At 45.2% G+C, this 26050-nt stretch overlaps 1 protein-coding gene across 1 annotated transcript; it reads left to right on the top strand.

Moving 5' to 3' along the window:
- Positions 1-17014: 17014 nt before the first annotated feature.
- LOC119658989 lies at positions 17015-22310 on the top strand. The gene is made up of 4 exons (XM_038066873.1): positions 17015-17299; positions 21480-21706; positions 21774-21947; positions 22006-22310. Exons 1-4 carry the CDS (start codon positions 17099-17101, stop codon positions 22253-22255), a joined length of 852 nt encoding a protein of 283 aa, XP_037922801.1. The 5' UTR covers positions 17015-17098; the 3' UTR covers positions 22256-22310.
- Positions 22311-26050: the final 3740 nt, after the last annotated feature.

Genomic DNA, 26050 nt, shown 5'->3' with positions numbered 1-26050 from the left:
TAGTAATATACTATTGTTAATTTTATTTGTACAGATATTACTAGGGAAGGTATTTCGGAGCCCAGGCACCATATAGTGGCAGCCTCCTGATTTTTTTCAGATTTTTCGGTTGGGTAGTCTCTGAGAATGGCCCCCTTAAAGGAATGATCACTTTCAACCCCCCGCACTTCCCACCTTTTTAACAAATGTCAAAACTAAGGCCAGCTTCGAAAAGTACTAACTGAAACCTTTAATTTGATACCCCACATGACTATATTTGATGAAAAAAAAATTTACACCCCCCTTTTGCATGTATGGGGACCTCCCCTTAAATTCGTCGTAAAAGGATGTAACTCACTGTATGCGTGAGCGTTCACAGTTCCCACCTCTCCACCAAATTTAGTGTCAATCGCTACAACCACCTCTGAGAAAAATGCGTGTGACGGACAGACAGACAGACAGACAGACAGACAGACAGACAGACGGACAGACAGACAGACAGAGTGGCCTGTGAGGAGTGGCCAGATCTCCCATCAGGCGCGACCCCAGCTGGCGGATAGGGGCATACTTATTGATGTGTAAATATGTGTTCATGCACTTTTCTTTTTTGATTGTGCATGGGCTAGTGTTTGCTCATCTCTGGTGCGCGGACCAAAATGGCTATGGGAAGGATACCCAGAACATAAAACCACCATGGAAGACGAGAGAAGAAGGAAACTTACGGTGCAGGGGCTCGGAACCCCAGTACCGGCGGCTTTTGGGAGTGAGCAAGCGGGCTCCCGGTCGTCGATATCCCTCGACCGCAGTGCCTCGGTGGTGGACAACTTATCCACCTTGGCATATAATGCTACAAGTGATTTGGATCTGGAGGAGGAAGTATTCAAGCGAAGTACGACTTTACCGAGAACACCAATAACAAGACCAAACAAAGATGAACTAAAAGCAGCTTTTTGGACAACAAAAACCGTGACAACACCCACCGCACATGTTCAAGATGTTCGACAGCAGGAGGTGCTCCAGGAACAAGGAAGAGATCCATTCAAAAGAAGCTCATCAACTTTGAGATCTCCACCAATGCCAAAGACGATGAAGGATAAAGTACAGGCCAAAAGTGAAGGACCATGTAAAAGGAGTAACCCTGCCGGGACTTATAGGGAGCAGAGTCCCGATCCGGAGGAATTACCCTTCACCCAGCTTGGGGCAAAAATAGTTGAGCTGTCCGAGTTTATCAAGGACAAGCACAACGTGCACCAAGCCATAAAGAATATGGTGAGGGCTATTAGAGTTCTCTATAATAGATCACAGATGGAGGAAAAGAATGATAAGAACACGCCGAACCCCGCTGTGCCAACAGTATCACAAGCGACCCAAGTGACGCCTAACCGTACTACCATCGAATCCCAGCGAAATAAGCGAGTACGTGAAAAAGAGGGGGATCCTTTAAGCAATCAGCAGGCGCCTAAGAGAAAAAAGGCGGACAGGACATCCGGAAAACCAACACCAACAGGTCAGAAGGAGGAAACCGTACAGCGAATCTAGGAAACTCGACCAGCGTTGCGAAGCCTAAGACCAGCGAAAACGATGGATGGACTAAAGTTACCAACAAAAAAGCGGAACGAAAGGCAAAAGTGCGAACTCGTCCAGATGTAATTGTTATCTCCAGTAAGGGCAATCTGTCCTACGCGGAGATACTCAAAAAGGTCAAAGCGGATCCCGGCCTAAAAGATCTGAGCGGAAATGTAAACCGAATCCGAAGAACCCAGAAAGGGGATCTCATGTTCGAGCTGAAAAGATCCAGCGTGGGCAAAACTGATGACTTTCGCACTCAAGGGAAAAACTCACTTGGGGAGAATGCCGCAGTGCGTGCCCAAAAACATGAGATCTACCTTCAATGTAAGGATCTCGATGAAGTAACATCGAAAGAAGAAATTTGTATTGCTCTGAAGGAGCAATTCAAGTTGAAAGAACTCACCGAGGAGTCTATTGTGGGCTTACGAAAAGCCTATGGTGGTACTCAAACAGCCACAATACGAGTACCAGCGGAGGCAGCACAGATGTTATTGGCTGCAGGAAGGGTTCGGATTGGATGGGTTGTCTGCCGTTTAAGGGAACAAATTTCACTGAAGAGGTGCTTTAAATGCCTCATGTTTGGACACTTCGCGAAGGCATGCACCAGCAGCATTGATCGATCCGATCGATGCAGAAGGTGTGGGGAGAAAGGGCATATTGCCAGAGAGTGCAATAGGGACCCCAAGTGCCTATTGTGCGAAGTAAAAGAGGGACAGGATAACCGGCATATTGCCGGGAGTGGTAAATGTCCAGAATTTAGGAAGGCGCTCACTGCAATGAGAAAATGAGGTTTATTCAAATAAACCTGAATCATTGCAGGGTCGCTCAGGATTTACTTGAGCAGGCCGCGTTCGAATCTGAGATGGAAATCGCCATCATAAGCGAACCGTATAGACACCGTCACGGTGGCATATGGGTCAAAGATTCGACTGGTGGAGCGGCGATATGGGCTTGCGGTCGACAGGCCATACAATGTACTGCAAGTCAGGCAGGCAGTGGCTTCGTGTGGGCGAAAATAAATGGTGTATATGTATACAGCTGCCACGCCCCGCCAAGTTTGACACTGTCTGAATTCGAGCAAATGCTTGATAATCTTGTTCTCGACGCGAAGGGACGAAGTCCAAAGGTGATTGCTGGTGATTTCAATGCTTGGGCCCTAGAGTGGGGTAGTAGGGAATCAAATGCTAGGGGGCGCAGTTTATTAGAAGCTTTTGCGCAGATGGACATAGTTTTGGCTAACGAAGGTGCTGTAAACACCTTCCAGAAAGGGGGATCAGGCTCGGTTGTAGACCTGACCTTTGTCAGCCCTTCGCTGGCGCGTGGTATGTCCTGGTGCGTCAGCGAACGCTACACCCACAGCGATCACCAGACAGTTTGCTTTGAGACATGTGTCGAACCTCAGGGCAAAGAGCTATCATGCCCGAAACCGAAAAAGATTTCAGGCTGGTCTGCAAAATCTTTGGATGAGCAGAGCTTCTTAGAGGTGTGGTTGGATCAACCTGATATAGCAGGCGCCTCTACGGAAAGAGCTGTCCATCTGGCTCAATGCATCGCCAAAGCATGTGACGCGTCCATGCCTAGAAGGTGCGCATTCCCCCGTAGAAGACCAAACTACTGGTGGAATGATGAACTGACCGGCCTTCGATCAGCCTGCCACCGAGCGAGTAGAGCGGCTCAGAGGGCGGTACGTAGAGTCGATCAAGGGCAGAAAGAGTGCGCCTACAAGGCAGCCCGCAAAACCCTCAAGCTCGCCATCCAGCGAAGCAAGAGGAAATGCTTTAGGGAGCTCTGCTCAGAAGCGGACGTAAATCCGTGGGGGAGAGCTTATGGAATCGTGATGGGACGATTTAGAGGCCGTTCGTCTCCGCAGATCACGTGCCCCGCCCTATTGTTGAAAATCATCCAGGGGTTATTCCCCCAGCAAGAGGAGAACACCGACACATTCCAACCACCTCTGAATGTGACGGCAATCCCGCCAGTCACCAGAGACGAGCTCCTGGAGATCTGCGGCAGAATAGGAGACAATAAAGCACCGGGTCTGGACGGAGTACCAAATATGGCCCTTAAGCTTGCCGTGAAATCCAGGCTGGACATGTTTGCTGAGTTGTTCGAAGCGTGCATGTCCGAGGGAATATTTCCAGCGGTATGGAAGCGGCAGAAGTTGGTGCTTCTGCCTAAGCCTGGTAAACCACCAGGTGAACCATCCTCATACCGACCCATATGTCTTTTGGACACGGTAGGGAAAATGCTAGAGCGGGTAATCTATAATAGATTACTCCCAGTAGTTGAGAGCCAAGGCGGCCTTTCAGATCGGCAGTATGGATTCCGTAAAGCCAGATCAACCATTGATGCCATCAAATTGGTTACTGGCTTGGCCGAAGATGCAATCCACGGAAAGGGTAGTACCAGCAAATATTGCGTGGTAGTAACCCTGGACGTGAAAAATGCATTCAATTCGGCCAATTGGAATCTAATCCGGAAATCCCTAGCGAAGGTTGGTATTCCCGCCTACCTCGCCGCAATTGTTGATAGTTATTTAACTGAAAGGAGGCTCTGGTACGACACTGATGACGGACCGAAGGGAGTACGTCGTTTCCGCGGGTGTCCCGCAGGGCTCCGTATTGGGCCCACTACTGTGGAACATCATGTACAACGATGTACTTAATCTTCCCCTTCCGGAGGAAGCCACAGTGGTGGGTTACGCTGACGACATTGCACTGGTTGTTGTCGCAAAGCATCTCGAAGATGCTGAGTTATACTCAAGCGAGGCAATCAGTGCTGTCAAATGCTGGTTAGAGAGCTCTGGTCTGACGCTTGCGGAGGAAAAAACAGAAGCGGTCCTCATCACGAAGCGCCGGAAGAGAAATTACGCCTGTGTTAGAGTCGGGAATCATATCATCACTTCCAAGCCGGCCATCAAATACTTGGGGGTGGTGATAGACAGGAAGCTCAGCTATAAGCAACACGTACAGTATGTTTGTGATAAATCATCCACTGCCAGTATGGCCCTGGCCAGGATGATGCCGAACGTGGGAGGGCCACGGCATACCTCTAGGTTGCTTATAGCCAGGGTGGTGACCTCAATTATGCTCTATGCGACCCCAGTTTGGAGCGAGGCGTTGCGGATGTCAGTTAACACTAGCAAACTGAATGCAGTCTACAGGAGGACAGCTCTGAGGGTATGCTCTGCCTTCAGGACTGTCTCAGATGATGCAGCATTCGTCATCTCTGGAATGATGCCCATTGACATCTTGGCAGATGAGATGGCGAATATATACCATGCGAAGCTAATCTCTCCCTTATTGCAGACGAAGAAGGCTGAGAGGGAGAGATCCATAAATAGATGGCAAAAGCGGTGGGAATGCTCGGGAAAGGGTCGGTGGACTCACAGGCTCATTCCTGCCATCAAGGAGTGGTTGGAGAGAGGACACGGTGAGGTTAATTATAATCTCACCCAGTTTCTCACGGGACATGGAGGATATCTCCAATACCTTCACAGGTTTAAATTGGAGACCTCACCCGACTGTCCAAATTGCGATGGAGTCCCAGAGGACCCAGAGCATGTATTCTTCCACTGTCCGAGATTTGTGGAAGAAAGGAGGAACATAGAGGAGACTCTAGGAGAGGTGCTGGTACCAGAAAATCTGGTGTCGAAAATGCTAGCACATCAAGAGAATTGGGATGCGGTCAACTCCATGATCGCATCAATTCAAGATAAATTGCGAAAGGCAGAGGAAAGGAGAAAAACGCGGTCACATGCGCCGCGTATAGAAGAAATGGGATTAAGCTAAAGTGAGCTGACTCCGCCCCGTGATGTAATACCTTATGGTGGTGCCGCGGGGCAGGGAGGGAGTCGGGGGTGGTTTTAGTGGGTAAAAATCCCACACGCTGGTGTGTCCAGACCAGTGTCTTTTGAAGATTTCCACCTCCTCAAAAAAAAAAAAAAAAAGACAGACAGACAAACAGACAGTAAACCGATTTTAAAAACGGTAACAGTGAGAGGTTTTTAACTTTCTGGAATGTTCCCCACCTTGGAACATTATTCGACCATCTAGTCCACGATAAGTTTAATAGGATTTCAGCTGACTGGTAACAAACATCAAATCAGATCGACCACATAGCGATCAACAGTAGACTTATAGACTGTATTCTTGACGAACGAGACAAAAGGGAATCTAACCTTGGCAACTGTTCTGAAGATCCCTCGCAGAATATTCACGAACATTGGGCCGGTATAGAATGTGTTTCTTTTTTGCCGCTACTCAGGTTATTGGCCACGTCATAAGGACGGGTCAATTGACCTAGTTGTCTATGCAAATGTGGAAACGAACCGAAATTCTTGAGAAATTAAAAGCCCTGCAATTGTACGGTGCTGGGATAGAGATGTTATACTATTACCATCGCTAAATCCTGGAAACCTGCAATTTATGAAAAAGAAGAAACAAGTCCTGAGTACCATGATTGAAGCGGTTGTAAAAATAGTAGCTAAAATTATTACAACACAACGCTTGTTAAGCTTGATCTACAAATTGCATGCTGTTTCTTCTGTTACTATATTAACACCCTTGGGAGCATTGTGGGACCAATACCTTCATCAGCTTCAAGAAAGTTTTTGCTTTCTGCTCAACGCTGCCCCCTAAATATCACGTGCTGCGTCGAAGAAAACTTTTGTTGGAACTCAGTTGAAAGCCAACTCCGGCAAGGTTCAATTTTGTGTCAAATACTCCATGCTGCCTTGACTCGAGGACATGAAGAATTTAAACGGACTGTGACACCCTCCCTCGAAACCTTAACTACGTAGAAGACATTTTCGTAGCATTTCATCGAGTCACTGACCTAGTTTTGAATTTGAAGTAGGAGATGAATTTAGATAAATGCGAACAAAATCAAGATTCTCCGTCTGGTAGGTAATTGCACTGTTTCTATCTATGTTAATGGGCGGAGCATCAAAAGTATCGAATATATGTGGGTAGCGTTATTGCTGCCGACGTTAGTATCGAACTAGATACCATTCGAGGTACTAGCAACCCTAAACGAAATGAAGAACTATGCCGACGTATGACCCAAAATCCCGGAGTGTGTTTGTTAGAAAGTAGAAGCGACAATGAAGAGATCACACACCAACATTGGAGGACATTACTACACTCCACTGTCCTAGCATGGCCGACCAGTGCGTAACCCTAGAACTATATGGCACGAAACAGTGGAAGGGGAATGCGAACTTCTTGAAAAGCGCTGAAAGGGTTGAAATACGTTGCAACGCACCAACAACGATAACTGCTGGATGTAGTTGACGTACTATGCCCTACTTACAGCTCAATGATAACAGTACGTATTCCACTGCCTAGACACTCGGCAACTCATCATCATCAACGGCGCTACAATTGGTATTCGGCCTGCCTTAAAAAGGAACTCCAGACATTCCGGTTTTGCGCCAAGCTGCATGAATTCGATATCCCTAAAAGTTGTCCGGCCGACCAACGCCATAGCTCCGTCTCAGGCAGGGTCTGCTCCGTCTTCTTTTTCTACCTCTTTTTCTGGCTTTTCGGGCTGGATCATCCTCTGTCATACGGAATAAGTAACAACCCACCGTAACCTGTGGAGCCGGATTTTATCCACAACCTGACGACTATGGTATCGCTCATAGCTTTCGTCGTTGTGTAGGCTACAGAATCGTCCATCCATTTTCAAGGGCTTCAAAATTGTTTGGCCTGTGCGCTTTGATATTGTTGGTTGGTTGGTTTTCGGTGCTGGCCTTGCCACTATATATTTTGTCTTGCATTAATTGATGCGCAGCCCAAGATCTCGCGCCGCCTGCTCGATCTGGATGAAGACAGTTTGTACATCAGCGCATGCCAGTAGTTGGGTGGACATAAATAGGATCGTACCCATCGCATTTACATCGGCATCACGGATCACTTTCACCAGGGTCAGGTTAAAGAGGACGCATGGTAGTTCTTGAGAGTTATCCTGTTGCTTTTATCTGGCCTCGCACAATGGTTAGGGTTAGCCTAGTCAGCCTGAGTCTTATCAATTTCGTCGGGATACCGAATTCCCTCATGGCAGTGCCCAGCTTTACCTTGGCTGTGCAATCGTAGGCGGCTCTAACGTCGATGAAAAGATGGTGCAACTGATTTCCATATTCCAACAGTTTTTCCATCGCTTGCCGAAGAGAGAAAATCTGATCTGTTGCTGATTTGCCTGGTTGGCTGGAGTGAATCCTCTTTGGTATGGGCCAATACTTTTCAGAGCGTATGGGGCTATCTGATCTAGTAAGATAGCGGAGAATATTTTATAGATGGTACTCAGCAACGTGGTACCTCTATAATTGCTGCACTATGTGATATCTCCCTTTTTATGTGCGGGCCAGATAATGCCTCTTTGCCAGTCGTCAGTTGTGGCTGTCCCACATCATGAACACGAGCTGATGATCGCCTCCATATTTAACCAATTTGGCTGTAATTCCATCGGCTTCTGGCGAATTATGGTTTTTGACCGGCACGGATTGCACGGACTGTTTCTTCTATGCTTTAGGGGTGGCAGCACTTGTCCGTCGTCTTCAGTTCGCGGGACCTACAACTCGTCGATATTTTGATTGTTTAGTAGTTTATTAAAGTACTCCACGCATCCCTCCAATATGCCATTCGGTCGGAGATCATATTTCGCTCTTTGCCTTGGCAGGATGCGAATCGAGGTTGTAAGGTTTCATTCTTCTGACTTGCTGGTAAAACTTGTGTGCCTGGTGCGGTTACTCCCTGTACTTTTCGAGTTCACAGCCCTGTTGGTTCTCCCAGGTTTCCTTTTTCTGCACTCGGCGGAGTTTGTCTTCGCACAAGTCAGCGTCCTTTGAGAATGGGAGATTATTCGGTATGCAGCGTTCTTTCGTTCCGTTGCTCATTGTCGAACCAGCCGTTCCGACTTTATGTATTCATGATTAAGTTTTTCAGGTGATTGTGAGAATCATTTGTGGATGCTCCATCTGCAGGATCCCTGCTGACTGTGGTTATTGCGGTATCCATTTCCCTCTGATAGGTATTGCGGAGGGCGGTGTTGTAGATGGCTTCAGTGTTAGCTTTCACTTGATTATCAGAGGAGTTCTGGATGGTGTTGTTATTCGAGATCGGAGCACCATGCCAACGAGATAATGATCCGAGTCTAAACTGGCCCGCCTATATGTTATGACACTCATCAAAGCTGAGAGGTGGTGGCGTTCGATCAACACGTGGTCAATTTGGTTGAAAATGGTCCCGTCTGGAGGGGCCCACGTTTGTTTGCCGACCGCTTTTTCAAATTGATAGACCAGTAGCGTACTCCAAACTACAATTTTATTTTATTATGTATGTATTTCGGGAACAACTTACTTCCTTCATCAGTACAAAGCTACTAGCATACATAATAAAATAAAATTGTAGTTTGGAGTAAGCTACTGGTCTGTCAATTTTGTATTTTGATGTAAGCTGTGGGAGCCAACGTATCGCGTGAATAAGGTCTCCGTCCCTACTTGGCGGTTAAAATCCCCAATTATGATTTTGATATCATACTTGAGACGTTCTACTGCCTCGTAGAAGGTATCCTTCTCCGACTCTACAATCCCCTCTGTAGGGTCTTGTGCGTTAATGAGGCTTATATTTCTAAATTTGCCTCCCAAGCGCAGAGTGCACAGCCGTTATATACTGTCAAAGCCGATAACAGCAAGTTTCATTTTTTGGTGACTAAGAAACATACTCCGAACATATGGTTTACTGGAAGGCGGCTACTACACCATATAGGTGTAGTGGCTCTTATCCAGGAAACCGGTTCCTGTCCAATGCATCTCTTGCAACACTCTTACACCAGCCCCTATATTGGGACAGGGTATCAACTAGCTTCTTGGCTGAGACGGGTTCTTAGCAAGAAAAATTGCGAACCCTTGGCCGCGTTCCAGAGAAAAATCCTCCGAAGAATTTTTGGGCCCCTACATGAGGATGGACGATTCCGCAGCCTACATAACGACGAAATCAATGAGCGATAGCGAAACTGTCAGGTTATGGATAACCTCCGGCTAAATAGGTTGCGGTGGGCGGGTCAGTTAATTCGTATGGATGAGGTGATCCAGCCCGGAAAGTCTATAAGGGCAATATATTTGAAAAAAAAGAAGACGTTTCCTGAGATAGAACGATGGTGTAGGTCAGCGCGCCAGACAGCTTTTAGGGACATCGAATTGGTGGACCTCGGCGCAAAATCGGGATGTCTGGAGTTCCTTAGTAAGGCAGAATAGACCAGATACCGGTTGCTGCGCGTTGATGATGATGAGTTTCAGATCACAGCTTCACTTTCGCTTCATCCTTCAACCTCCGTCAACACCTGCCCACGTCATCCCATCCAGGTACTCTAACCTAATACAATTTCGAAATGAGACATTAGTCAATATTCGGGCCAGATGCCTGAGAACGTTCTAATAAGAAAGCGGAAGTGGTCATACATTCAAGAAAGGCGACACAATTGTGGAACACTCCATGCGATGGAATGCACTATCTCAAGATGACAGTGAAGGAGGCGTGCTGAAATTCATCTCAGCAAACACGGTGGCCACTATCCCCTATATGGTGGCTACTATCCTCTGAATGGAGAATACCACAAAATGCACTTTACTTGTCTCGAGGACTTCTTGAGAAAGCCAAACTCCTCCCCCGCTCTTCAGTACCAAGCAAGTGCACTTGAGTCAACCACTCTGGCAAAATGGGATCCATCCCTTTCCTAAAATATAACCGATCCAGTCGATACCACCCTTTAATTAGCATATCAACTTGTACCCGGCCTGTAGGCCGACTCAGCTTATCACTCGATATTTTCGGAGACCAGAATAACCAGGTAATACGTCGGAGATAGGTGATAACGAAAACGAGAGAATATTAACTGCAAGACTTCGGATCAGAATGAGGAATAGCTCAATAAGAGAAGAAAAGGAGGCTTTCTGTAAGATATTGAAAGTTGTCCAGGAGATCGTCATGGTGAGTGAGTGACTTGAGTGAATAACAGTAAGATTGGAGCCAGGCTAGGCTCGTTTGACACATATACGGCTCCATTCGATTTAATTAAATTTAGGTTCAATTTTGGTCGCTTCCAGCGAGTGCGAAACGGTGGTTAGGTTTTAATTTGGCATCTATTCGGCACCTAAGTGAAACCGTATAGAACCTAATGTTCCCATGACACGAATAGTTATTATCAGATTTCAACACAGTTCGAATTTGTGCTTGCCAAATGAACCCGTGGATGTGTAAAAGTGTTTGATTCAGTTCGGTTTGATTTAGGTTGCGAACGAAAACAAATTGAACCAAATAGATTCGAATATGTGTAAAATGAACTTCAAGGAGCATCACAGTTGTACAGTGCTAAGCACCAACGGAGGCTTCCTATATAGTGATGAAGTATGCTTTCTACTAACAATTACACGCAGTTTAGAGGAGGCTTCCTAAAGGGGATACTGTGATTATGATAGGTGATTTGAATGACAAAGTGGGCTCTGACATTAGCTTGTAGACACGATTTCTGTAGCTTCTACTGTCTCGTGATCGGTGGCATCATAGACCTCACCTTAAGACCAGTTGGATTTCAACTAATCGACAACATATATTCAATCAGATCGACAATTTCGAATTCAGCAGTAGATTATGAACAGTATGTTGGTTAATAATGATGACGCACAATAGCGCCCGAAACTCGCATACGTTATTGATAAATTCAATCCCTTCTTAGACAAATGAATGAAAAAAAGACTTTTATTTTTTGGAAGTTCATCCGTAAATCTGAAGAATCTGAAATTTTCCCCAGTGAGTGAAAAAAAGAAACGGTTGTTGATATTTTGAAAAAAGGCGCCCGTCTTGAATGTAGCAATTGGAAAAGTATTCTCATGCCTCCTGACGTTGCACAAATAATACGTTAGCCTAGAATGGAATGCATCAAAGGACATATCGAAGGCTTAATCGACAGAGAATAGATTGGTCTCCATTCCGTATTCTCTTGCGCTGTCAACTTTGGCGCTGCACGATAGCTTCTAGCCTTCATTGAAACCTGCTTTTGCCGTGTCCTATAACCTGACACAGTCTAGAATGAAGCACTACCTTGCTATACGGCCTAAATACCAGTAGACGTGTTGAGTAAACGACGGAAGTGGCAGTGGATAGATACATAAATTTCGAAATTTCTTATGTGAATCATTTTTCATTTTCATTTTATTTATTTCCAATTAGTGTCTTACATCTGATACATTCTGCTTAAAAGTAGCTTAGAATTAGCTTAGCTAGGTTAGAATTATTACAATGGGTGGCTATACATTGTTTGGCCTACCCGACCTTCTCTGTAATTAACTTTATTGTGTAAAAACAAACTGTAATTTACAACGTTCCTTGGCCTTGTATTTAATTAAAACATTACTAAACCTATTTTCAAAACTGCGTCCGCACTAATGACGCGAGAAGGTTTTGTTTTACTTACTTACATCTACCTTATTACTACTTATATTTACTTACATAAATACTTAATTCTACTATATACAATAGCACTTAATATTCATATAGTGCTTAGCCTCTTTGCACTCCTACCAGGCAAGGTGTATCGAAGAGGGACAGGATTATTGATTTTAGGTCAGGGTTCAGTATCTGGCACGGCCTAAGGAAAGTCGCTAGTGAGATTGATTTGCCCTGCTCATGCAGTCTTCTAATTTTTGGGTTTGGATGGTTTTCAAGTTTATTGAAAAACCGCTGGGTAATGTTGAGAATATATTCTCTAATGGGGTCTATATTTGCTCGCCAGTATACTATGGCGTTCCTGCCGCACTTTTTAGTCTTCCAATTGTAAGATAATCCAGTGCAATGTCTTAATACACGGCGTTCGAAAGACATGCATTTATCCATGGCTTTCGAAGAGCAAGTGATCCACGAAGGGGCTCCGTAGCATATGATGGGCCTGATGAGAGTCTTATATAGGATCAGCTTAGTTTTGGTGCTTAGACCCACTTTTTTGCGAAGAAGAAAGTAGATCTTGCGCAATGCACCATTTGCTTTTTCAATGGTGAGTTTAACATGGTCGTTAAATCCTAGGAATTCGTTGAAATTGATTCCTAGATATTTGATCGATTTCGACCCTCTTACTATTGTATTCCCGATTTCCAGTTTCATGCGTTTAGCCTTCCTGTGGATAGATCTAGATCCCGAGTATGTAGATTTCCTCCTGAAGATACAGACTTGTGTCTTGGTTGAGTTAATTTTAATACCCCAGCTCTGGTAGTAGTAGCAGAGGTCAACCAAGTAATCCTCTATATCGCTAACTGCCTTGTCTGGGCGAAAATTAGAGGAGTAGACGAGTGTGTCGTCGGCATACTGCATAAGTTCTGTACCGACCTCAGGGGAGCGAACATCAGCAGTGAAAATATTGTATAAAGTAGGACCAGAAATGGATCCCTGCGGCACCCCAGAAGTAACCGGCAAGAGATCGGAAATCTCATTTCCGACACTGACGTAAAAATGTCTATCCTCGAAGAAACTGATGGCAAGTCTGATAGTCGGGATTGGGAATTCGTATTTGATCAGTTTATAGATTAGCCCGTTTATCCAGACGGAATCAAAGGCCTTTTCTAAATCCAGAGCGCAAGCTACCGTGGGTTTGTTATTGACATTAAGTCTGCTGGCCACAGTATGGTGGAGGTAGCTCCGGGCGTGCTGTGTTCCGTGTTTAGCACGGAAACCGAACTGATGGTCTGGAATAATGTTGTTAAGATTGCAGTGTTGGACCAGCCCTACGGTCCATGCTCTCTCAAAAAGCTTCCCCAGGTTAGATAGAAGTGAAACGGGTCTGAAGTTACCAGGTCCACAGGAGACACCTCCTTTGCGAATGGCTATAATTTTGGCTATTTGCCAGGTGGATGGGAAGTAGCCATTATTAATGCAGTTATTAAAAACCGCAAACAGGAACTTAATGGAGGCTACTGGAAGATTTTTTAAGACAAAATTCGTAATTCCATCTGGGCCTGCTGACTTTTTACCGTTAAGGTTATGGGTAATAGCAGTGAGTTGTGATAAACTCAGAAATTTGCTCGAATCAGTAGGCTTGTTGGAGGGGTTTTGAGCAGGAAAAGACGTGATTCTGTAGCAGTTCCTAGAAGTGAAATCTCTGACTGTTGAATCAACAGTCTTAGTGAGAGCCGTTCTGTTGCTCGGAGGTGTTGCGTTGAGCTGTCGCTCGAAGAATTCCCCAAGTGTTTTTGCTTTCTCAGCATCACTGCAGACTCGCACTTTGTTTTGGGTTAGAACAAAGTTGCGGGCTTTGTATTTCCCGGTTAGCCTGTTGATATTTTGGAACATATTAGCTCCAGGCTTAATGTCTGCAAGTTTGCGGGTCAATTCCTTGCTACGGAAGGTCGCCACCATACCACGGATTAGCGTACTGAGACAGTTAATCCGGGAGAGTAATGCTTTATATTCCGCATTTATTTTATTCCCGTACTCGTGAAATTTGCACTTAAGATTACGCCTCCAAATCTGCCTAACTTTCAAGTGGAGCATTATCTCATGTGGAAGAGAATTGAATTCAAACTCATCGACTTTCATCAGCTTAGAGTTTCTGCGTGTAGCAGTGTCAATAGCGTCAGACGCCAAGTTAATAGCCTCGTCAATTTCTTTGTCCGACAGATTGCGATTATTTGAGAGCTTTTTCAAGTTGAGTTTTGGTGCTAAGTCAGCCCTGAATTTATCCCAGTCAGTGTGGGCGAAAGACCTAATTGTGGTCATTACTCTCTTTTTCAGAGAAAAAGGTGAAGACAGTTTGAGATTGACCTCGGTAAGGTATCACATGATATTACCTGAAAGCTTTGCTTCATTTCCATAGACAGAAGGAAGTAGTCTAATATAGATTGACTACTGGGCCTTGACGGAGAATTTAGCAAGATCATCACGAGATTGGTAGGCGAGAAAGGGTCGTAGATCCATTTGAGCAGGGTTTTCCCATTACAGTTAATGGCCGTGTCGCCCCAGTGAGTGTGCCTGGAGTTGAAGTCGCCTCCAAAGACAAGGTAATTAGATTTCAACTGGAGATCGCTCAAGACTTTTAAGTCATGGCCCAGTTCCTCATTTCTAGATTGGCACCTAATATAAACGGAGACAAAGAGAATCCGTTTATTGCCAGCCGTTTTAATGAAAGCCGCCGCGGCGGAACAGGTTAGCAGGTTGTCTATGGCGACTTCCTCGAATTCATAATCTTTTTTGATTAATAGGGCAGAGCCGGTGTTGTTATCGTTCCGGATGGTATTATATCCGGTGAAGTTCACGTTATGCCTGCTTTTAAGATGGGTCTCCGAAACGCAATAAATGTCTGCTTTCAGAGAGTCGATCAACACCTGGGCAGTGGCACGTTTGGCGTGAGATACAAGGGACGCGGAGTTAAAAGTAACGATACTTAACTCCATAAATTAAGAATAAGTTTAATGGCAGCGAATTACCGTTGTTCAGTCGTGCTGGCTGAGGTGAGGGCTCCAACCAATTCACGGAATGCAGCCGGCTGGTTTGGGAGAGACTTTGTTGGAGGTGGAAGTGCAGGGGCCACGCGGGGCAGTGATTGTTTTATGGCTTCGGCGTAAGATATGCCTGGTTTGGCCAAACTTTGCGACAGTTGTGCTACTGCCTGTTTGGTCTGCTGTTCTTCTTTACATTTGCGGACTTTGGCAGCTTCTTTTCGAGCCAGCATATCTTTATATGCTGGGCAACCGCGGAAGCTGGCGGGATGTCCGACTTTGCCGCAGTTGCAGCATTGCGGCACCTCCGTTGAGGGGCGTGGGCAGTCGCCACGCGGACGCTTTGTGGTGCATTTAACGCACCGATGTACAATTTTGAGCAACGTGCCCAAAATTTTGACAATTGAAACATTGAATCTGTCCCAACGATCTTATTTTTTCTAAGGTAACCTTCTGGTGTAGAATGTATTTCACCTTGAAGGCGTCGTTGAGCTCTTGAGAGGGTTCGAAGGTCACTATAAAAAGTCCCGATTGAGACTTCATTGGGAGAGAAGAATTCTCCTTATGTAGAGCTTTGTCCTGATTTGTCAGGAAGTTGGCTACAGACCGGATTTTAAGCTGCGGATGCTCAGCTTTGAGCTCCGCCAGAATTTCGACAGCATCGGTTTCCCGATGTAATCCTCGAATAATGAGGGACTGCGTCCTCAGGGATTGAGGGGTGCTAGTTGTGGCGTTTAAGCCTTGCTCTTTAATGAGAGCGAAGATTTTGCCGTGATCCTCGATGGATTCGGCGAAAATGAGGGTCTTATCCGCCCTCGTGTCCTTGAACGTTGCCTTTATCCCTTTTGCCTTAAGGGACTTTAGCAGAACAGGAACATTTAATGAATATCCGGTAATCACCGGTATCTTTTGCTTCTTTGATTTCTGAGTGGGGGTTGGGGTAATATTTGCCTGGGGAGTGCTTTCACTAATCTTCACACTTTTGGCACTAACCTTACTCCTTTTTGACTTACGCCTTGTGACGAAGTTGAATGGGTCTTCGTCCTCCGATGTTGCAGCGGTGATGTTGCTCGTTACGGTTTTGTTGGCTTCAATGTTGCCGGCTACGATGTTGCTGGCTTCTAAGTTGGTCGGCTCTCCCGAGACATCTCCGGCGAAAGCAGATGCACATCCCACGATGTCGTCCACTTCAATGGGCTGTCCGGCTTGCAGGTTTTCCTTCTCCTGCCGTTTTTCACGTTCTGCTCTGAGCTCTGCCCGGAGCTCCGCGATCTCCTCCTTCAGCATTTTTATTATCTCGAGCAGATTTGCTCGATTCTCGTCTCCGGGGCTCGGGCCCCCCTCTTCGTCAGAGGGGCCCCCTGTCTTCGCCCTCTTGGCGGACATTTTGTCCCCAAGCCCGTCCTGCGTGGATGTCAGGAATTCGGTTCACTAAAAGAAAACAGAAAAAAAACAATCGCATGTAAATTATACTTTAATGTACGGTGTCTCAATAATATTGAGATCCACTGTATATTGTTAACAGAACGATACTTCCTTTGTTTAATTGCTCTACAGAGCACTGCGCTTAACACTTCCGTCACTTTTGTCACTTTTTAATTTTCCGTTCCTAGAACACTTGGATTGCTCCGCAACACGTCCGTTCACTACGAGATCTCGAAGCGAACTGATTATGTGAATTAAAGTGCCGATTTGTAGACGTATGGTTGCACTTTATGAGATATTTCACAGCTTAATGAAAATAACCAGTATATTTATAGTTTGTTTCAGTTCTAATTATTTTAGAATGATTACCCGGAAACTTGACAAGTTACTAATGACACCCACTGCTAAGAAATCATTGCACTCGTCATTTAATTGCACCTTCATCTTCACTTCCTTATTATTCAAGTGCATTTCAAATTCTGGATAAAAGTGGCCTTATCTTATTGTGAATCATAGATACACGCAACGTATATATAAAAGCTTCATCTTCCAGAAAACTTTGTTCAGTACTTCTTACCTTCTTCACAGTGTGAACGGTTTTTTTGATTCAAAATCCAAAATTATAGTTATTCGAGTTTTGAAATGGGAGACAGATTAATTGATATTCCAATTGACGATTTGCCGCTATTAAGAGATTTATATAAAATTGATTGGCCTAAATATAGCATCGGCTATGGTACAGTAGATACCTATGTAAGATGGTTAAACCAAGATCCCAAGATTCCACATTTGAGGATTTTGTCACTGAATGGCGATTGGAGCGATGGAACTTTCGTTATTATTGCAAGTTTTATATTTATTTTATTAATTTATTTAAAAGTAAAACCAACAATTGGTGTCGTTTAATAATTTCAAAGAGGCCCTTGAAGTGAGCTTTTGTATTATCAGTTGATGTCATTAAGTGCAATTAAAGTTGTTTTCCATCAAATGATGTCTTCAGCAAACAAAGGAATAAAATAACGCAAAAAAAGTTCAGATAACTATGATAGATAAAAAGCCTCTCCATATCTGGAAACCATTTACAAACCAACAATCACAATATTACTGAAAATTACATGGCTTTTTTGGGAATGTGTGTGTGTATGGTGGGGGAGAAACTACAGCTTCTGAGCACTCAGGCCGTGTCGGCCCATTGTACTCGCCTCCCCCGTCTAACGGAATATTCCGGATGCGTTCACGTATCGCAGGATTTCCGTTAGTGGATGTGATGCTACCCGTCGCAATTGGAGGACATCGGCACCAAAGATCTGATGCTTGATGTGTCCATAGGCGGGGCATTCACATAGGAAATGCTCCGTGGATTCCGCTTCCTCGTTACAGGAGGGACACGTATCATCTTCGGTAATTCCTATTCTGAACATATGCCCAGCTAGTGAATTATGGCCTGTCAGAATACCCACAATACACCTGCAAGTCCTCCTGCTTTTCGACAGGATAAACTTTGCGGTACGTATGTTGGGTTCTGGCAGGAAAAGTTTGGTGTGTCGAGCAGCATTTAGGCTCTGCCAGCTGTCATTATGGGAAACTTGTTCCCAGTTTTTGAAAACAGATTTAGCCAATGCCACTGATACCCCAATTGCTGGCTCCGGTCCCGGCGTAGGGGAGATTGACCCCTCTTTCGCTAAAGCGTCCGAGATTTCATTTCCCTCTATGCCGCAGTGACCAGGTACCCAGAGTAGTTCCACCGTATTGAATCTAGACATAGAGTTCAAACGGTTTCTGTATTCCTGAACGATTTTCGAGGTGATCAAAGGACTGCTCAATGCCCTCAGTGCAGCTTGACTGTCACTGCAGATTGCGATGCGCCTGCCCTTCAACCGCTCGCCAATCACCCAGTTTGCCACCCTTAGGATCGCATAAACTTCGGCTTGAAAAACCGTTGCATATTGTCCCAAAGGAAAAGCCCACTTCTCGTTTTTATTCGAGAGGTAGACTCCGGCTCCAGAACCCTCTTCTCTTTTTGAGCCGTCGGTGTAGAAGACTTCCGTATATCCCGCCACGCATTCCTCTGGGTCTTCCCAGTCCTCTCTACGCTTCAAGGTAACTACATATCTTCTACCAAACAGATGTATGGGGACACGAGAATCGGAAGGCATTGTAAGAACTGGATTCAGTCCTCCCAGTAACTCTTCCAATGCTCTGTGCCCCCCACATCCGTTGTTTTCCCATAGATCTAATCGAATTAGCCTATGGGCTGCTCTCATTGCAGTGCTTTGAATAAATATATCCAGTGGCTGCAAATTGAGTAGTGCATTCAGAGCTGCGCCGGATGTCGTGCTCATGGCACCAGTGATACCCAGACAAACAGTTCTTTGCAGTGCGGCTAGTTTACGGTGAAAACCTTTTTGTCTCACCTTAACCCACCACACTACGGATGCATATACGAACATCGGCCTAATGATGGCAACGTATATCCACATTACCACCTGAGGCCTGAGTCCCCATGTCGAGGCAAAGGTCCGTCTGCACAGCCCATAAGCTGTGAGAGCTCGTTTCATCTTTACCTCTACATGTTTGTTCCAAAGAAGTTTTTTATCTAGAGTGACCCCCACATATTTCACTTCTTCGGAGAGTTGAAGGGTAGTACCCCTCATTTCAGGGAGGCAAAGTCCATCCAGTTTTCTCCTTTTGGTGAATAAAACCATTGTGGTTTTATTTGGATTAACTGACAAACCATGTCTAAGACACCAGCTGTCTATCAAATCAACGGCACGCTGTATATTCCTACACACCGTTCCAAGATCTCGATCAACAGCAAGTACAGCCACGTCATCAGCATAAGCTTGAGCGTGTATTGGCAAATTTTGCAGTTCGCATAGCAGTGAGTCGATCAGCATACTCCACAGAAGTGGCGAAAGCACACCTCCTTGGGGGCAGCCCTTCGTTGCCTCCGTAGTCAGATAGCGATCGACCCCTACCTCAGCGCACAGCAATCTTTGCGTTAGCATAGCATGGATCCACTTAATTAAAGCATTATCAACACCATGCGCTCTGGCGGCATCACAAAGTTTTTGAAAAGACGCACAGTCAAAAGCCCCTTCAATGTCCACGAACACCCCCATCGCGTACTCACCATTCAAAGTTGCGTCCTCTATCTTTGTGACCAAAGAATGAAGAGCAGACTCACAGGACTTTCCGCGTTGGTAAGCATGTTGGTTTTCACTAAGTGGGTGTGACCTAAGTGCTTTTCCACGAATGTGACGCTCCACCAGTCTCTCCAAACCTTTCAGCAAGAATGAAGTCAAGCTGATCTGTCTGAAGTTCTTTGGATTAGAATAGTCATCTTTCCCAGGTTTCGGTATGAAAACTACCTTAACCTGTTGCCAAGAAGAAGGCACGTAGCCCAGAGCAAGACATCCTCGAAAAATATTTCTTAGAGTTCGCTCTAAATGCTCCATACCCTCCTTTAGCATTGCCGGATAGATGCCGTCCATGCCAGGTGCTTTGAAATGTCCAAAGGACAGTATGGCAGCTCTCACCTTTTCATGGGTAACAACCGCTTTCGCAGTGTTCCAGTTCCTCTTGCAACACTTGCGTGTTGAAGGGGTTGCAAGAACTGTCAACTCTCCCTCTACCACTTCTCTCTCCCGTTCCCCCGGGTGGTGTACTTCCAGGAGGGTCTGTACTGAGTCCAGTCTGGAGCTTGTGAAAGTAGCGTCGGGTTTTCTAAGAGAATCCAACTTGGCCGACTCATCCCTTTTGAGGACTCTGCACAGCCTTGAAGTCTCCCTTTCGCCTTCCAGTTCCTCACAGTACGCTCTAAAGGAGTCTCGTTTCGAGCACCTCACGAGCCTCTTATATTAACGTTGTGAGTTCCTGAAATTAAACCAGTCTTCGTCCTTGTTACTTTTGCAAGCACGATTTAGAAGTCGCCTGGTTGATTTCCTGAGTTTTTGCAGTTCTCGGTTCCACCAAGGAACCGTTTTACCGCTTCGGCCTCGGGAAATAGGACAAGCCTCTTCATAGCATTCTAAAAGTGTGTAGTTCAGAGTTTTCAATTCATCTTCCAGCACCAAAGGAGTCGTTAGTCGCATAGGGAACTGTACTTTACTGCCAAGAGGTTCATTGAACTTTGCCCAATCCATTTTCCTAGGGTTCCGTCTTTGTACTGCAGACTGTTCGCCCGCAATAGTCAGATTGAATTCTAGATATCGGTGATCTGACAGTGAGACCTCGTCTAGCACTCGCCAGTGTGTAATCAACTCTAACAGTTTTGGGGTACAGATTGTTAGGTCAATTACTTCGCTTCTTCTCGGTCCCACGAACGTAGGGGCGCACCCTACGTTTGCAGTCATAAGACCAGCTGAAGTGATGAAATCGAATAGCTTCTCTCCTCTTGGATTGCATTTGCTACTGCCCCAACAAATATGTTGAGCATTCGCATCGCAACCTATTAAGAGTTCGAGACCACTTGATTCTGCATACGCCACCAGATCCCTAAGTTCTTGCGTCGGTGGAGGATACAAAGAATCATAGGGTAAATAAGCGGAGGCAACTATGATGTTTTTCCTCTCGCCATTTATCTGGTATTGTATGATGACCGTAGCTAAGTCCTGGGAACAATATTGTCTCAGCATAGTTGCCTCTAACCGTCTTGACATCAGGACGCAAGCTCTCGGTCTCATGGATCTTTCGTTGTAGAAGATCCTAGCCCCCTTTACTGATCCAATGCCACAGATTCTGTTAAATCGAACCCACGGTTCTTGCACCAGAAAGATATAGGGGAAATCCTGCAGCTTTGTCATTCTCGCTGCCAACAGGTAGGAGGGAGCTTTGGCATGCTGCAGGTTGATTTGACCAATCTTTATGTTTTTCGACATAAACTTAGTCTATTGTCTTTTTTGGGAATACTCTGAAAAAGAAAAGAAAGTGAGGCGATGGTTGGGTGTCTTATTCGAATTTGCTCATTGTCCAATGTATTCCTATTACGAAATTTAGACTCAATTATAGCTTTCTATCTTAGGATTGGAATATGTTGTATTTCAACACTCTAAATGCCAATTTTGATCGACTCGAGAGGGCTTTATCGTTGGTGGACTTCAGCAAACAATATAAAATGGGTTCCATCGGATCTAGGTTGCTGGACATGGTGCATAAATTCATCAAAGATCACAAACTTGATGTCAAAATTATACCTGGAACCAAATGGTTGCGGATGCCTCAGGCCGAAGCATCTAAAATAGTTGTTAAGTATATTTAAATTTCTAATATAGATTAAATAATTTTAGGATAACTTCTTTCTTTTGGTTTGCTACAGTTGCCCTGAAGGGATAACACTCAAACCGCTATCAGAAAAGGATGCGGTAAAAGCCAATGAATTGTGGCCCTTCAAGTGTCCTGGATCTGCGACATATCTAAAGCGTCTAGCTAAGTACAACCTCAGCATTGGAGCGTTTACAAGCGAAGGAGAGCTAATCGCATGGTGCTTCAGGTAACCCAGTGATATATCCTTGTATGCATTAGATGGATAACTGTTCTCTGATTCATAGAATTCCAGCAGGAAGTCTTGGCACTCTCCAAGTAGTAGATTCACAAAAACGAAAAGGATATGGAAGTCTTACGGTTCGTGCTATGGCTAAAACTATAAGTGACACAGGATATGATGTTTTTGCTCCAGTGGTCATTGATAATAAACCATCCCTTAATATGTTCGAGAAGTTGGGATTCAAAATGTGTGACACAATGCACTGGATTCATCCATCTTACTTTGAAAATTGGAGTGATGACGATGAAGTGTAATTTGGTAGCTACGGTATCACCCGGAATGCAATAAATTATGCTGATTTTCGACGTCTTCGAGGACTTTGTTATAACAACGAAAAATTTGGCTAACTTTTTAGAAGGCTCTTAAGTGTCAGTTTCTACCTAAATCAGCTGTCAAAAATTTTTTTGATTTTGGATTTTAGATGTGTTTTTTCAGTACAAAAATTAAAAATCCTTTTAAGTTGATCATACTGAATGACGCTCATCGAACAATAGATGTAAAATTGTGTGATCAAGTAAGAGAGGGTCATTGATACCTATATGGAACATAGCGACGATGCTGGGTTCAGGAAACGCATTTTAGTTCCTCTCATGATTAAGTGAGATGCCCACACTTCTCCCCTACGGTTCTACAATCTCCTTTCTAAGGAGATCGACTTGGGGAGGCATTGCTAGTAATGGAACTGTGGCTCTTTCCTAATGTGTGACCTATTTGCTACTGCCTTTGGATTATAAATCATTACGTCTAAAGTGAAGTAAATATCATTCAATCATTTCCAGATTGACAAAGCAAGCGAGGCTAATTAACCACAATTTGATTGACATCGAGTTCAGTGTCCACCGCTCGATTCAGTATCCTATTATATCTACAACAAACCTTATTTATTAGAGTATACCAACTTTGTTGCTGAATCCGTCAATGAAACTTAATGACCTGCATACAATTTATACTGATTTCCCCAAAGCGTTCGACTCCACTGATCACATCTTATTCCTCAATAAGCTCGGTTTGTATGGCTCTCCGCCATCTGTACTCTCCTGGTTAAGGTGAAGGAGTGAATATGTAGGGTCTCCTTTAACAGTTGGCCATCAAGTTCTTTTTTTTCCTCATCTATAGTCCAGTGTCTGGATAGCTGAGTGGTTAGAGCGCAAGGCTGTCGTACGGAAGGTCACGGTTCAAATCTCACTGATGGCAGTGGAATTTATATCGTGAATGGACGTCGGATACCAGTCGACTCAGCTGTGAATGAGTACCTGAGTCAAATCAGGGTAATAATCTCGGGCGAGCGTAATGCTGACCACATTGCCTCCTAGTGTACCGTTATGGTCTTGAATGAAGTGCTCTAACACACTTCAAGGCCCTGATCCAACATAGATTGATGCGCCAACGATTATTATTATATTATAGTCCAGCAGGGTTCCATCCTTGGGCCATTTCTTTTTTCATTATTAATAAATGATCTTTCTTCCTTATTTTTTTATCCATAGTTTTTTTATGCAGACGATGTAAAGTTATTTTCTATTGTTGGCTCGCCTGCAGAACTCAATCACCTGCAATCAAATCTCGTCACTCTGCCTCGTTGATGAACGCAAAATAAGCTGGTCATATCACTCCGCCCCCAGATGAAACCTAGGGGTTTCAGCGACTGAGTTCAGAACTGCGTTTGCCATCACGCGCACACGGGCTTCAACCTGGATAAGGAGATAGCCTTTTTGTGTACTCCGATCTCGAGCTGGAAGAAATGCCGACTCGAGAATACGGTACGGGTCTTCGTATGGAGGGTGCAGCGGCTTCCGCACATGTCCAGCTTCTTCGGAGCGCACGCAGGTGTGGATGTGTGTCGGGTGGGAGGTGTGGTTTTCATGCGGTGAAGGTTGTCTTTCAGCAGGCACCGCAATCCCGAATCTGTGAGACCCGATCTCTTATCGAAGACCGGATCACTTGAGAGCCTTGTGTTCTCTCCGTATACCAGCTCCGCGGGGTTGGCAGCAAATTCCTCTCGGCGGGTTGTTCGGGGGCCAAGTAGAACGAGAGGCAAGACTTGAGTCCAGGACAGATCGTCGCGGCCCATAATGGCGGCTTTCAGCGTCCGGCGCCAACGCTCTAGCGTCCCATTGGATTGCAGATGGTATGCAGTAGTCCGCTCTCGACAAAGGGCTTCGGCACAAGATTGGGTCGTAATATCCTTCAGAGGTATTGCCTGAGGCCACCGCGTAAACCTGTCGATGATTGTGAGGCAATACCTGAAACCGTGCGAGTCTTGCAAAGGGCCTACGATGTCGAGGTGTAAAATGTGGAGCCGCTTGATAGTAAGGGGAATGAGCCCACCTCTTTCCTTACATGCCCGGTGACTTTACACTTCTGGTATGCGATTGATGTTGCGCAGCGGGGTTAACAGTATTCGCAACTTGAAGGATCGATCTTTCAATCCTCTGACTGGGGTGAAGTCGGATCAAGAGTGGATCGTTGAATGGAAGTCGAAGGCAATGCACGGTAAACACGTGAATTGTCTTTAGAAACCATTTGTCGATTTGCATTTGTTAAACAAATGGCTATGTGCTGGGAAGCTCTTTGCTGAGACGGAGGGATTCATGGTGCCATTCAGGACGGGGTGGTCGCCACCCGGTGCAATACACCACCAGACACAATGCTTCATGTAAGGAAGGTTCATCAATACCTTGAATACAAGCATAGGATGATCACAGGAACATGTTCGGTTTACCGATATGAACCGCAAGCAATACTTGATAGTTCTGTTTACAGCATGTACTGGGACCGGCAAGTTCCCCACAATAGGCCTGAAGTACTGCTAGCTGACAAGACGGATCGCCCCGTGTATATAATGGATGTTGCTATCGCCCATAGTAGCAACATTAAACGGAAGTACTTGGAGAAGAAGGTGAACTATGAGAAGGTGGTCCGGGAAGTCAAAGAAATTTAGCGTCTGGAGAGGCTGGTTGTAGTTCCCATAATATTGACAGCTACAAGTATTGCACCTAAATCCCCCACGGCTGCCCTTGATGTGCTGGGACTCTCATACAGTCTCGTTCAAACTATGTAAGAATACTGCAGTCTGCATACGTACTCGATGTTGCGGAGAGTTCTCAACGGATTCTTCCACTAACCCACCACCGGCCGCCATCACCAACGCCCCTTTAATTTTTAAGTAGGTAGGATTGTCCGAGCCTAAATGCTTGGCATTGAGTCATAGTATTAAGTAAAATCCGTCATTTGTCGAGATTGTGACAATCCGAATAAAAATAAATAACTAAACCTAAGGTGGCTTGGAATAATTCATCGATAGCAAAAAAAGAACCTCCTTCCCCCCAACCCTCCCCCCCCCACTTTAAACTTAAAATATCGATGAAAATATACCTCGGGAGAGCTCTCCAAATAGCTACTAATTTCTTTAGAATGCAGGCTCTAGGTAAAAGACTTCAGAAATATCTCCACATTGGATCCGTTGCACCGTGCAGTACCGTCAGACTACGTGAGTCCGGATGCTGGACAGCGAAGCCCTACCGCCATAGTAACATCCTAGACGAAGTACTTCTGGAAATCAGGGCAGTCTCCGCGGACTATGCCACCTACAAGCTGAACTTCACGCAGAGTGGAAGACCAGCGGCGTTTTGCAAAAATTTACCCAAAATTCTTCACCGATGGATCAAAAATGGTCTGTGGTACCGGTGCAAAAGTTTTCTGGAATATACACAGTGTATCCGAGTCGTATGATCTCGAAGGTTTCGCCAACGAAAGTACTGGCGATACAGGAAGCCTGTCAATAGCTGGCCCATGATCCGAGCCTCAAGAGTAACATAGTCATTCTGACCGACAGCCAAGTGGCTACTTAGGCTTTATACTCAGCGACGAAATCGTCCAAGCTGGTGGAGCAGTGCAGAAACGCGCTGAACAGTCTGGGCGGCATTCTCAAGGTCACCTCCCTTGGGTTTCCGGTCATAGGAACATATAGGGAAATGAGTGGGTTAACGGATGATCCAGACGGGCTCTGCTCTTGGTAGTCCTTCGGCGGGTACAGTTTGAGTCCCGCC

Source organism: Hermetia illucens, chromosome 1, assembly GCF_905115235.1.
Source record: "Hermetia illucens chromosome 1, iHerIll2.2.curated.20191125, whole genome shotgun sequence".
NCBI lineage: Eukaryota > Metazoa > Arthropoda > Insecta > Diptera > Stratiomyidae > Hermetia > Hermetia illucens.
The sequence above is the reverse complement of the archived record's forward strand: the minus strand, read 5'-3'. Positions and strand labels throughout refer to the sequence as shown.